This window comes from Gopherus evgoodei, chromosome 3 (genome assembly GCF_007399415.2).
Source record: "Gopherus evgoodei ecotype Sinaloan lineage chromosome 3, rGopEvg1_v1.p, whole genome shotgun sequence".
NCBI lineage: Eukaryota > Metazoa > Chordata > Testudines > Testudinidae > Gopherus > Gopherus evgoodei.
The window spans coordinates 218,152,897-218,167,278 of record NC_044324.1 but is presented as its reverse complement, the minus strand read 5'-3'; the positions used below and the strand labels follow the sequence as shown (position 1 = coordinate 218,167,278).

Here is a 14,382-nt window from a genome sequence, read left to right as displayed (position 1 = left end):
AATTCTAATACTTCAGTTCTAGGTCTAGGATTGTTGGGACCCCTTTTCCATAAACATCTGGTCTCTTTCTGCTTCAAGTTGCTTGGTCAGAGTAATCTGTTCTTGTAAAAGACGAATGTTTTCCAGTTTACGGCTTTGTCTCTCAAGGTCTCGGATTACTCCTTCATGCAGCCTCTGAAAATACAAAAGACATAGTTCATTACAGTGTGTCCTAGGCTGCGTAGAATGAATGCCCATTTGCATTCCAACATCTGTCACAGCACTGCCAAGTGTATAACTGTTGCAAACCTTTAATTCTATTAGTGACCTGAGCTACGTTTGGAGTCTAAAATTACAAGAGCTGAGATCTGATGTGTGGATGTTGATAAACTACTGGTCGCATGCCAGGAATACTGTATTTGTTGGCTTAGCTGTATGATCTTAATAGAATGATAAAGTGTTGGACAATAGTAAATATTGTATATTGATAAGCTCTACAATGTTCTGGAGAGAGAGCAATCTCTCCACAGAAGATTGACTTCTCCCCCATCCTTACCAGAACTCAACTAATCTGCCCCAAATTTCTCAACTTGTGTTCCTCTGCTTGAGAAGAATTTGAAGGTGACCTCAAAAGAATGTTAAGAAGAACTTTTCTGCTTCTTTATGATGTATAAAAGCTGGCTGAAAAGGTTTCTTTCAGCTTGGTTTTTTTTAAATTTAAAAGTATCTAGTATGTAAAGTCTTCCCTCGTTTTGCTGGAGATCCACTGGAGGTCCCACAGCACGTTTATTGTGGGCTCTTGAAAAAGTAATATGTGATTCTACAAATATGTTCTTTCTTCAAAATGGTAATCAGACATTGATATATACAACACGGAGGCAACTTTTAAATGAAAATGTAATAGGATTACTGTAATTGAAAGAGAAACAGGTTTTCCACTTTCTTTATTTTGTGCACTTGACAGCATTTTGGTCCTAATCCCATGGACAGACCTCTGCACCCATGCAGAGCCCCCAGATTTCAGTGGGGATTCCCATGCACACCTAGGGATCCACCCTCACAGAGCTCACAGTACAATGTATATAGTCCATTTAACTGTTTTTCCTGTGTAGCCAGACCTTGATCCTGAAACTGGATCCCTGCAAGTGGATTCAACTGCTGAATCTGGGCCTTTGCCAATTTCCTTTTCTGTTTATGTGGGTATTTTGCACAACAATAGGGGAAAGAAAGATATATTGAAAACAAGAAAATACATCTGCAAAACCACCACAACTGGCAAAGGAACTGTGTGGCAGGCGCAGTACCTGAAACTGTTTCTAACTCCTAGCAGATGTCAAGCTGATGGTGGCACATTTAACAGAAGATATTAAAATATGATATCTGATTAGGAAAACCCATGAAATGGTTGCATGGAAGCCAATACTGGAACAAGCACAGGGTTCTGTCCACATGGATCCAACTTCAGGATCAGGGCCATATTTTGTTACTACCAATGGTCTTGATCCTTGAGAGGCTTACATGCCCGCCTAATTTACTTACTGATATATGTAAAGTTAAGCTTGGGCATAAAAGTCTTTGCATCATGGATGATGGTTTTTTTTTAAACAACTAACAAAATCATCCAAAGCACAGGACTTGGTAGTGATGGGGGACTTCAACTACCCAGACATCTGTTGGGAAAATAACATAGCAGGGCACAAATTATCCAACAAATTCTTGTAATGTATTGGAGACCATTTTTTATTTCAGAAGGTGGAGAAAGCTACGAGGGGAGAGGCGGTTCTAGATTTGATTTTGACAAATAGGGAAGAACTGGTTGAGAATTTGAAAGCGGAAGGCAGCTTTGCTGAAAGTGATCATGAAATAGTAGAGTTCACGATTCTAAGGAACGGTAGGAAGGAGAAAAGCACAATAAAGATAATGGATTTTAAGAACGCAGACTTTAGCAAACTCAGGGAGTTGGTAGGTAAAATCCCACGGGAAACAAGTCTAAGGGGAAAAACAATTGAAAGCAGTTGGCAGTTTTTCAAAGAGACATTATTAAGGGCACAGAGCAAATTATCCCACTGCATAGGGAAGATAGGAAGTACGGCAAGAGACGACCCTGGCTTAACCAGGAGATCTTCAATGATCTAAAAGTCAAAAAAGAGTCCTATAAAAAGTGGAAACTTGGTCAAACTACCAAGGATGAATATAAACAAAGAACACAAGTCTGTAGGGACAAAATTAGAAAAGCCAAGCCACAAAATTAGATCAAACTAGCTAAGGACATAAAAGGAAACAAGAAAACATTCTACAAATACATTAGAAGCAAGAGGAAGACCAAGGACAGAGTAGGCCTGTTACTCAATGAAGGGGGAAACACAACAGAAAATGTGGAAATGGCAGAGGTGCTTAATGACTTTTGTTTCAGTTTTCACCAAAAAGGTTGGTGGCGATGGGACATCTAAAATAGTGAATGCCAGTGAAAATGAGGTAGGATCAGAGTCTAAAATAGGGAAAGAACAAGTCAAAAATTACTTAGACAAGTTAGATGTCTTCAAATCACCAGGGGCCAATAAAATGCATCCCAGAATACTCAAGGAGTTGACTGAGGAGATATCTGAGTCATCAGTGATTATCTTTGAGAAGTCATAGAGAACAAGAGAGATTCCAGAAGACTGGAAAAGGTCTAATATGGTGCCCATATATAAAAAGGGAAATAAGGACAACCCAGGGAATTACAGACCAGTCAGCTTAACTTCTGTACCCAGAAAGATAATGGCGCAAATAATTAAGCAATCAATTTGCAAACACCTAGAGGATGATAAGGTGATAAATAACAGTCAGCATGGATTTGTCAAGAACAAATCGTGTCATACCAACCTGATAGCTTTCATTGACAGGGTAACAAGCCTCGTGGATAGAGGTGAAGTGGTAGATGTGGTATATCTTGACTTTAGTTAACACTTTTGATACTGTCTCGCATGACCGTCTCATAAACAAGCTAGGGAAATACAACCTAGATGGAGCTGCTATAAGGTGGGTGCATAACTGGTTGGAAATCGATCCCAGGGCATAGTTATCAGTGGTTCACAGTTATGCTGGAAGGGCATAACAAGTGGGGTCCCGCAGGGATCGATTCTGGGTCCAGCTCTGTACAATATCTTCATCAGTGATTTAGATAATGGCACAGAGAGTACATTTATAAAGTTTGCAAATGATACCAAGCTGGGAGGGGTTGCAAGTGCTTTAGAAGATAGGATTAAAATTCAAATGATCTGGACAAATTGGAGAAATGGTCTGAAGTAAATAGGATGAAATTAAATAAGGACAAATGCAAAGTACTCCACTTAGGAAGGAACAATCAGTTGCACACGTACGAAATGGGAAATGACTGCCTAGGAAGGAGTACCACAGAAAGGGATCTGGGGGTCATAGTGGATCACAAGCTAAATATGAGTCAACAGTGTAACGCTGTTGCAAAAAAAGCAAACGTCATTCTGGGATGTATGAGCAGGAGTATTGTAAGGAAGACACGAGAAGTAATTTTTCTGCTCTACTCTGCGCTGATTAGGCCTCAATTAGGGTATTGTGTTCAGTTCTGGGTGCCACATTTCAGGAAAGATGTGGACAAATTGGAGAAAGTCCAAAGAAGAATAACAAAAATGATTAAAGGTCTAGAAAACATGACCTATGAGGGAAGATTGGAAAAATTGGGTTTGTTTAGTCTGGAGAAGAGAAGACTGAGTGGGTACATGACAACAGTTTTCAAGTACATAAAAGGCTGTTACAAGGAGGAGGGAGAAAAATTGTTTTTCTTAACCTCTGAGGAGAGGACAATAAGCAATGGGCTTAAATTGGAGCAAGGACAGTTGGACATTAGGAAAAACTTCCTAACTGTCAGAGCGGTTAAGCACTGGAATAAATTGCCTAGGGAGGTGGTGGAATCTCCATCATTGGGGATTTTTAAGAGCAGGTTGGACAAACACCTGTCAGGGATGGTCTAGAAGATAATACTTAATCCTGCCTTGAATGCAGGGGGCTGGACTAGATGACCTCTGGAGGCCCTTCCAGTTCTATGATTCTATGATCATCAGCAGGGCCGGCTCTAGCAATTTCGCTGCCCCAAGCACAGCAGCACGCCGCTGGGGGCGCTCTGCCGCTCGCTGGTCCTGCGGCTCCGGTGGACCTCCCACAGGCTTCCCTGAGGAGGATCTTCTGGTCCACCGGAGCCACCTGCCACCCTCCCGGCAACGGCAGAGCGCCCCCCGCGGCGTGCTGCCCCAAGCACGTGCTTGGCGCGCTGTGGCCTGGAGCCGGCCCTGATCATCAGGACACAAATGTATTCACAGGCACTACAACTGACTGGCTGAATGATGGAAAAAATAATTTATGAATACATGAATAGCAAAATGACAAAAACGATGAATACTTTATTTAATTAATATCGTCTGATACTATGTAGGGCTGAAATTATCAAATAACCTATTTGTAAATATTGTGACCAGTTCTAACAGAAAGAGGCTTTATTTCTCACCCAGAATCCAAGTACACATTTCAAGGGAAATAATTTGTTCCATCAAAATCATCAAGAAAAAATATTTTGTGCAAAAAATATTTTAATCGTATTGTCAAAAAATATGGAGTCAAAGACAAAAAGTATTTCACCTAAAAATATCAATCTCTCTGGAAATGAATTTGATGAGAGAGATTCTTTCCCATCAGTTTCAGTCAATTTAATCCAGGTCATAAAATTACTACTACCCTGATAGACTGAGGAAAATACAGAAAAGAGGAAGAGATTTTGATCAATGCAGGCATCAAGCATCTCTCTCTATCCAATAAAATACAGCAGTCCTGTAACCTACCAGGCTGTTTTCATTCACTTTAGTGCTACACAGCTACATATGGGTTTTGCAAAAAAACTTTTCTATTTTGTCCCAAATGACAGAGATCTACCGTTCATCATTAGCACAATCAGAATACATACAAACCGACTTGGGTCTGGTCGATATACAGAAGTTGCACCTGTTTATTTTTACATCCATTTTGTTAAACCTGTGCAAGTTTAAATTCACTTGGCTTATCTCAAAATAGTTGATTAATGCCAAAAATTTCTTAAATTAAATCAACAAAAACCAGACATGAACTGATTTAAGAGTGTCCACATTCGGGGTCCGCCTTGGTTTAACTAAATTTGAAAAACAATTTAGATAAACTGATCCACTTTTGAGCATAGACAAAGCATTAGTACTTGCTGATTATCAGGCCCTGGATTAGAGAGGCCATTTTTGCTTATATAGTGCAGGAGAGCTGGAGGAAGAGTACACAAATGTGCAAGGTTTGAGCCATGTCTACACTATGGGCACGACAATGGCACAGTTACAGCATCATAACAATGCCGCTGTAGCATCACAGCATAGCTGCTTCCTACAGGGACCGAAGGTGTTTTTCTGTTGCTGCAGGACACCACCTCCCCAAACAGTAACTAAGCTCACGGAAGCATTTTTCAAGCCCTTGAGTACCATAGCTATGCTGACCTAACTTTTAAGTACAGACCAGGCCTTAGTTATCGCTAAGGGTTTGGCTACACTTGCAGCTGTACAGCGTTGGGAGTTACAGCTGTCTTCGTACAGTTGTGTAGGGAAAGCGCTGCAGTGTGGCCACGCTGACAGCTACCAGCGCTGCAGTGTGGCCACATTTGCAGCGCTGTTGGGAGTGGTGCATTGTGGGCAGCTATCCCAGCGTTCAAGTGGCTGCAACGTGCTTTTCAAAAGAGGGGGGTGGGGTGGAGTGTGACAGGGAGCGTGGGGAAGACAGAGAGAGTGGATTTTTGGAGCTGACACTGTGTCAACTCCCTGCCTTGCAAGTTCCGACCCCTTCCCCCACCCCTCTCTCATTCACTAAATGCAAACAGCCTTCTTTGTCTGTTTTTAACTCACAGACCAGATAGGCATCTGCTCTGAAAGGGACCCTCCTCCCCTCCCGCCCCCCGTGCTGCTTCTCTCCTCAAGCAAACACTAGCTGTGGACGTTCCAAAGGGATCCCCCTACCTGCCTCATTCACAGCAAACAGGAGCTGTGTTTGTTTTTTAGATAAGCAGCTCTGGGAGCCCCCAGTTCACAACAAAACAAACAAGGGCATCACAACAAAACAAAGAGTGTTATCTTTACTTAAAAGCATTATGGGAAGGTTCCGGAGGTCAGTTACAGCGTAGTAAGATTAATCACTGTTTACACTGGCACCCCAGCGCTGCAAGAGCAGCGCTGTTCTCTTTATTCCTCTCGTCGAGGTGGAGTACATGCAGCACTGTAGCCAGGGAGATACAGCGCTGTATGTGCCTTGCCAGTGTGGACGGGGAGTAAGTTACAGCGCTGTAAAGCCACCACCAGTGCTGTAACTCTCAAGTGTAGCCAAGCCCTAAGAAACTAGCGGAACTATGTGAACCTTTGAAGGCTGTATCCTTACACACCTCCGTCCCACTCTGCACCATCTTTTTCATTTCATGTCTCTGCTTTCCCTCATAGCCCTAACCAGGGACTCTGCTTTCCTTGTAATCTTTATGTCCCCATAAAGCCTATGGCCATCGGTCCCCGGATTTGTGGTAACTAGAAATGTAATGGAGAACCTCAGCTTTCATTTAAGAACAGTAAGTTTTTGGCCCTATTGCTTGTGAACAGAGCCTTGAAAATGTGAACCAATTTAAGCTGATCACTAAAATTGAAAGGATCAAGCAGCTGAAACCCACTTCTGCATCAGGGCTCTGGGGAATGCTAAGTATCGCCCAGTGAACACAATCATTTCATGTAAAATTCAGTTAAATTTGGGGTGTATCCCAAAGAATCATCTCACTAACCCTCCCTAAAATCTCTAGGCCAGCTGTCTGTGCCTAAAGTAGTGTGATCATGATGGACAGAGGAATAGATTACCATTTGGGTGGAAAGTGATGTGGACATAACATTGTTTCACAGGCCACCCAACAAAATACTAATGCTGACTGTGTCCCACCAGACAGATTTTCCCACCTGACCAGCAAGCTCCTATATACCCTCCACCTTTACAGGGTTTCACTCAGTCCATTAGATCTGGCAATACAGTACATCTGCTTGGCAGCTGGACAATTGTTGCAATTCGTCATCCTCTGGAATTTCCAGTCAGAAGCACAGTGGCAATCTTGAATGTGCCTGACCAGAGACACTCAACACTATTCTGTGAATGGAGCTGAAGTTGAAGGTAGTAGCAGAAACACCGCTGAACCTACAGGAATCTTCACAGTCTAAGGAACAGGAGTGGGAAGAGAAGCCTTATTGTCTAAAGGAGGAATTGTGGCATGGGGCTATGGAAACTTATAGAAAGGTAGGAAGCATTGGAAATGATACAGAGAAAGGTGGAGACAGGGCTGTTTGGAGTCAGGCTAAGTCCCTATACTTTTTATAACCTTAAAAAATATATGAGTCATTCTTGAGGGACTAACCACATGAATTTCTCCACAGTTCCCTTTTACATACACATACATGCACAAATTACATTAGAAGAACACTAAATTTGCACAGTTAAGCACTCAGGAGTGAGGAAATGCCAGATGTGCCACCTTAATTCAGCCCCTTGCATGGATGCGGTATGATACAGCCTTTAATTACATGATCACATGCTATTTTTCCTCACCGCATCCCTGTGCACAGAATGGATGGTGCTGACTTAATGAACACCTTTTCTCCCCAAGTGTGATTCCTGTCCCAGTCCTCTAGGCTCCTAATCCCAGTCCAAGTCTCATTCCCTACCCAGTCCATCTTCCCTTCTGGGTTCCCCATCCAAATCCTAGTTTCACCCTACCCCTCCTACTCATCCCAATCCCAGTTTCTTTCCACAGCCACGAGGTTCCTTGTCTCAATCTAAGTCCCTCAATAACGCCGCTCCAAGTCAGGCTCTTGTACCTTCTACATTCAAGTCAGGCAGTTTCCTCCTCCACGCTGCCTGGTGATGAAGCAGTGGGAAAACTGAGAGCACAAGACAGTCCCCCTGTTCTCAGTTCTGGTGTCCAACCCCACCCCAGCACAAAGTAGTGGGAGCAGCAATTGCAGGGAAAGTTCTGCTCAGATTCTAACCTACTGCCCCAAGATGGAGCATACTCAGCCCAGACTGAATCTTCAATGAATTTAGCTACTAAATGCCACCAAGTCTCTACTGAGCATGTGTGAAATGAAATATTTCAAAGGCTTATAATTTGGCCAGTTTTTCACAGAACAGCAGAAAGGCACATCCATGATACGAAGTTCAAATGCCAAGCCTTTGCTCCAAATCAAGGAGGTGCTTGTGCTTCTCAACAAGCTGTTTGAAAGAATTATTTTAATGTGGGCAAAACAATGCATTTTCCCCATGTTGTCCTTGAAAATGGCTGAATTATTTTAGCTGGAAAAAAAATCAGACCAAGACATACCACCAGTATTGGAAATTTCAATCTGAACAATTACAGTTTGGCAAAGTTATAAGGACCTGAAAATGGGATCCTATAATGGGAACTGTTGGACAATCCTAGCTATAGGTGGTGCTCCCAGTCCCACCTACAAAAAAGTATTTCATTCCAAATTAGAATACTTTTAGTTGGGTTCCTCCATACAAGGACTCAGCATCTTCTTCAGCATCTTCTCAAGTGACACTTCATACCTTATAGGACACTACCTTCAGGGCAGGGGTTCACTAGGAGTTATCAGATACATATGTACAAGGCAAGAACCTTCTCAAGTTTAAAGATCATGCAAAATCTTTGTCAGCTAAGAGATTGGATTGCTAGACTGAATATCCACCAGTGCAAACCATGAAATGCAAAGGAACAAGCCGTTAAGTCAGTCAATGCCTCATCTCCCATCAACTCCTTTCCTCAACCACCTCCCATAACTTCACCCAAATCAGCAACCAATGTGCACCCTTAAGCAAGATAGAGGTCTACCCCAATATCAATTTAATACCTGACTGCCTATATATTGCGCTTCTAGGAGATGAGCTTGAGGATGTGATAGGAGCTTGGAAAATTTACTGGCCATATACTAGCCAAAGGGCCAAACTTACTAACCTAATGCTGATATGAACTAAAAGAGGAGGGCCATAACAGAGGAAGAGCTGGGCACAGACAGGGGAGAAAGGGTATTATTTGCAGATATGGCACAGGCAGATCTAGGCCTGCCCAAAACCAAAGGCCCTCCAGGGGAAAAACTGCTAAGCCCGGGCCACAAGTGAGTAAATGGGATAACAAATGAAGAAACAGGAACAGAAGTGACGTCAAAGGTTGAAAATCAAGGAACCAGAATGGGACCCCAAGCAGAGAACCCTGGACAGCACCCGCTGCACCTCAAAGGCATCTAAGAACTCAGTGGACACTGCCCAGAGGAACTCTGCAAAGAGGCAAGATCAAACAAGGGAACAGAAATAGGCCCTACAATCAAAGAGTACCCCGCTTTCCAGCTTCCATCTTGGCCATTCCAGGAGAAGGTAGATGAGGTCCCACATACAGAATCTCTCAGCATAGCTCAGAGGAGGGGAATGGCGTGAAGCACGAGTGGGTTCAGATGCTCCCGGGGCAGCTGGGAGAAAGGAGATACCATGGAACATGAGCGCGTACAGCGCAGCTCAGAGGAAGGGGATCCCTTAGAGCACGCCCGCACCAGCGAGCAGAGTCCGAGACCGCTACCCAGGGCCCTGCGAGATTCAGAGGTGTGACCCCGGCATTATATAAGGGCTGGATCGGGAGGGGGGGAAGGAACTGCAGGGCAGGCGCTGAATGACACCTTTGGAGGGCACTGGGGAGAGGAGCAGAGTGCTGGGTGGTGCTTGGACTAGGAGGGGGCAGAGCTCAGTGATGGGCAGGACAGGAGGGGAGTCACCCTACTTGAGGGTCAGGGCCAGAACCATGTGTGGGCGGGGCCAAATGTGAGGGGCGTGGCTATGAGCGAGAGACAGGACAGCAGGGGGAGTCGCTCTGAGGGGCGGGGCCATAACCTGACGGGGGGCGGGGCTGAGTGAGGGCGCACCCCACGGGCGGGGCGGGGCTATGAGCGAGAGACAGGACAGCAGGGGGAGTCGCTCTGAGGGGCGGGGCCATAACCTGACGGGGGGGCGGGGCTGAGTCAGGGCGCACCCCACGGGCGGGGCGGGGCTATGAGCGAGAGACAGGACAGCAGGGGGAGTCGCTCTGAGGGGCGGGGCCATAACCTGACGGGGGGCGGGGCTGAGTCAGGGCGCACCCCACGGGCGAGGCGGGGCTATGAGTGAGGGACAGCACCTGCGTGGGGCGGGGCGCCCGCTCTCCCCCCAGCCCCCAGCCCCTCCGCCGGGGGGCGGCAGGTGACGCTCCCTCACCTCCTTGACGCGTCGCTGCTGGATGTGCACGGCGGCCACCGTCCCGGCCGAGAGCAGCACGGAGATGCCCAGCGCCACCTTGGAGGCCGTCGACATCCCTTCCCCCACCCGGCCGTTTGCGGAGCGCGAGCCGCCCAGCTCGAGCGGCCAGTGCCTGCGCATGCGTGCCGGCCCGCTTCTGCCGGGGGCGGGACTCTGCACGGGCCGCGCGCGCGCGCGCTGACTCGCCCGATAAATAGAACGCGGAGAGACTCGATCCGAACGCCACCAGGCCCAGCCCAAAGTAATCGAAACCCGAGAAAGGGAGTGGGGAAGGGCTAGAGCTCAGCAGGAGCGGGAGTCTTGCTGTAGTGTGCCCTGCGCAGGGGAGTGGCGGGGGCTGAGCTCCCGGTGCTAGCCCCTTGCACTGGTGTCACTGCGCCATTGCCCTAGCCCTGGCAAGGCACAGGAACAGCAGCCTGCCCCTGATGTTAAACTGGGAGGGAGCCAGGCCCCAGGGTCCCCCCAGCAGTGGGAGCACCAACAGAGCCTCCCCCTGCAGGGCCCTGCCAGGTGGGACTGGTGTGATGGCCGCAGTAGGGCGAAGGACATGGGCCTGGGCATGCTGCACGGGAGACTCGCCAGGGCACTGATGTTCCAGCGCCGGGGAGCCTGGGGGGCTGCTATTAAAGAGGGGGCTGCAGCAGGAATGGTGTTAGTGCAGCCAGAGGGGGAAGGAGCTGGTTGGGGGTAGGAAATGGGGCCAGGGTGAGGGGCAAGCAGGAATGGAGGCCCCAAAGGGGGACGGTGATAGTGGGGGAGGCGGCAGGAGAAGAGTCACCAGAGGTGTGCTGTTCACAGTGGTGGGAAGATGAGGGCTGGGGCAGGTGTTAGGGTCTAGGCCAGGCAGAGGACTCGCTTCACCTCCGTCGCTTCCTGGGCCCCCCCCCCCCCCAGCAGTGAGTTGGGAGCCCCGGGGAAGCCAGGCCTGAGTGGCAGGTGCCTCCTCCTGTTGCCTGGTGGTGGGAGGGCTTGGGTGATGCCTCCATGCCATTAGCACAGGGTCCAGTCTCCAAAGTACCTGGATCAGCCCAAATGGCATGAGGTCTCCCCATGCCATGCCCTGAGCTTGTGGCCACAGCCCCTGCACAAGCCATGTATACTACTGAGGGACATGGGACTGGTGGAGCCTCTGCAACAAGAGACAAACAGATGGGGCTGGAAGCAGCCAGCATCAGCACCAATCAACTCTCTGTGGGCATGGGCAGCCTGCCTCAGGGCTGTGTGGGTAACTGTGACCCTCAGCCATCCCTCAGAGACCCTTATAGGTAGCTGGGATCCCCAATCCACCCTGCCCCAGGGGCTTGTGGGTAACTGTGACACTCCCATCTCCCCAGGGCCTTTTGAATGGCTGGGATCCCCCATCCCCATCCACCCCAGGGCCAGCTGTGATCCACTCCCCACTCCAAACCCAGAGTCTTGTGAATACCTGGGTTCCCCATTGGTGTCCTCCTTGCCTGTCTGCCTCAGCACAGTCACTGCATTCCTGATAGATCTGCCTATGCCTGGGAGTTAGAGCTGGATCCAACCCCCCTACGTTTGGAGCTGTTCAGCCCAGGGCTTTGTGTCAGGCCCCTCACTCCTCAACCACTCACTTTTTCTGATGAAACCTCTGGTTTCCAGCATCCCCTTTGGCAGATGAGCAGTGCCACACTGCCCTGCTCACCCACTCTCCAGGAATGGAGATGGAGGAAGTCATGATGTTCTCCATGGGCCTCTGCCCCCCTTGGGCATGGACTCCCCTTGCTGATGACTGCCCCATCCCTCCTGAAACAGGGGCAGGGGGACAATCAAGTCTCTACATTTCCAGTCAGGACTAGGCACTCCAGGATTTGGCCACCAGCCCAAGACTTTCCATGGGATTGCTCCCTGCTGAGGGGAGAGGCCATGCCTGCCAGAGGCCCTCAAAGGGCCAGTGACCCAGGTCTGGCTCACGCCCTGCTCTCTGCCCTGGAGTCGGCAGCATCTCCTGATCCTGCTCCCATATCGTGAGCATCTCCGAGGTTCAGCGCTGTTTGGAAGCCTATGGGGATGGCAGGTTTGTACCTCAGCTGCTGGCTAGTGCCAGGGGAGACCTAGGGTGGGGGGAAAAGTGAAGGCAGCTTTAGAGAAACAGGAAGCCAGAGAGAAATGGCCCCTCGGGCAGTTTGTTAAAGGTGCTGTGGAAATGTCATAGGGGCTTGATGTCTTAGGACCCCAACATTTTCACTGTTGCCATAGGGAGGGCCTGGGGCTGTGGGGTATGGAGAGGGACCGACTCAAGAGAATTGAGAGATAGAACAAGGCCAGACTGAAGGAAGCGTCAGTGGGAAATAGGCTTTTCCTAGGGCATGTTGGAGGGATATGGGGTCTGGGGTGGGTGTGTGCCCCCCCCTTGAAGAGGTGTGTGGGAGGAGGATACCTGTGCCTCAACCCTAATGCCTCCCAAGAGATCACAACTGGAAGAATGTTTGAAGAGTCAGTTGAGGGGAAGCTGAACGCAAAGACTCATGACCCTCAACTGAGCATTGGATCCGGTCCTTAAATTCCACAACCTCGCTCCCTAGACATGGTGCTGTAGGTCTAGAAAGTCTGCCCGCCCACCCACCTGCCATCTATACATCATCTGCATTGATGTGTCAGTCTGTAACATTTCTGATGAGGTTAGGACAAGCTACCATGTAATTGATATCCAAGGAGACTCATTCCCCTTAGCACCCCCAGACCTAAAACCCATGATCCCCCCCTCAGACAACTTTCTCTTCCACCACCATGCAATAGAGACAAATGCTAAACAGAAAGCATAGCTTAATCACTACAACATAACACACAAACTGTCTACATGAAAACCAAGGGTCATTGCCCTGTGAAAGGGACATCATCAGTTTAAGTCTCTTCTGTCTGAAATTGTTACCTATTGTGTTGGGGCAAGGCCAGATGGCTACAGTAAAGTTGTGAGGAACAGGTATGTTAGCTCCAGGCTAAAAAAATCCCTGGTACCATGGTAACCAAATGGCAGTTGCTCCAGGTTAATCAAGACACCTGGGGCCAGTTAAGATCCTTCTAGAAGGCAGAGGAGCTAGCTACATTGATTGGGACACCTGAAGCCAATCAAGGGCTAACTGGAACTAGTTAAAAGCCTCCCAGTTAGTCAGTGAGGCACCAGGAGGGAGGTCCTGTGGTGAGGATAAAGAAGGTGTTTGGAGGAGGCTGTGGGGAAGTAGCCCAGGGAGTTGTAACTGTTACAGAAGGCACTATAGACAGTTGTGATCCACAGGGCCCTGGGCTGGACTCTGAAGTACAGGGTGGACCTGGGTTCCTCCCAACTCCTGGTCAGACCAGGAGGAGTTGAGCCAGACTGTAAGTTTCACCAGAGGGAAGATCACTGAGGTGAGCAAATCTGCCAATAAGCACAGGACCCACCAAGGTAGACAAGGAACTTCATCACACTACTCTAAGGCCATGTCTACATCTAAAATTTTGCAGCGCTGGTTGTTACAGCTGTATTAGTACAGCTGTATAGGGCCAGCGCTGCAGAGTGGCCACACTTACAGCAACCAGCGCTGCAAGTGGTGTTAGATGTGGCCACACTGCAGCGCTGTTGGGCGGCTTCAAGGGGGGTTCCGGGACGAGAGAGCAAACCGGGAAAGGAAACCAGCTTCTCCGCGGTTTGCTCTCTCGGTCCCGGAGCCACCCAGCAAACCGCAGGGAAGGAGACCTGCTTGCTCGGGGTTCCGGGACCGAGAGAGCAAACCGGGAACGCCGCGGTTTGCTCTCTCGGTCCCGGAGCCAGCCAGCAAACCGCAGGGAAGGAGACCTGCTTGCTCGGGGTTCCGGGACCGAGAGAGCAAACCGGGAACGCCGCGGTTTGCTCTCGCGTTCCCGGAGCCACCCAGCAAACCGCAGGGAAGGAGACCTGCTTGCTCGGGGTTCCGGGACCGAGAGAGCAAACCGCGGCGAAGCTGGTTTCCTTTCCCGGTTTGCTCTCTCGGTCCCGGAACCCCGAGCAAGCAGGTCTCCTTCCCTGCGGTTTGCTGGGTGGCTCCGGGA

The 14,382-nt window shown here is 48.6% G+C and overlaps 1 protein-coding gene across 1 annotated transcript; it reads right to left on the bottom strand.

Annotated features, from left to right (window-relative positions):
* Positions 1-11: 11 nt before the first annotated feature.
* On the bottom strand, positions 12-10,492 carry LOC115649273 (protein PET117 homolog, mitochondrial). Its single transcript, XM_030558102.1, has 2 exons — positions 10,315-10,492; positions 12-174 (listed from the first exon to the last, which is right to left on the bottom strand). Exons 1-2 carry the CDS (start codon positions 10,474-10,476, stop codon positions 25-27), a joined length of 312 nt encoding a protein of 103 aa, XP_030413962.1. The 5' UTR covers positions 10,477-10,492; the 3' UTR covers positions 12-24.
* Between the last annotated feature and the right edge of the window lie 3,890 nt (positions 10,493-14,382).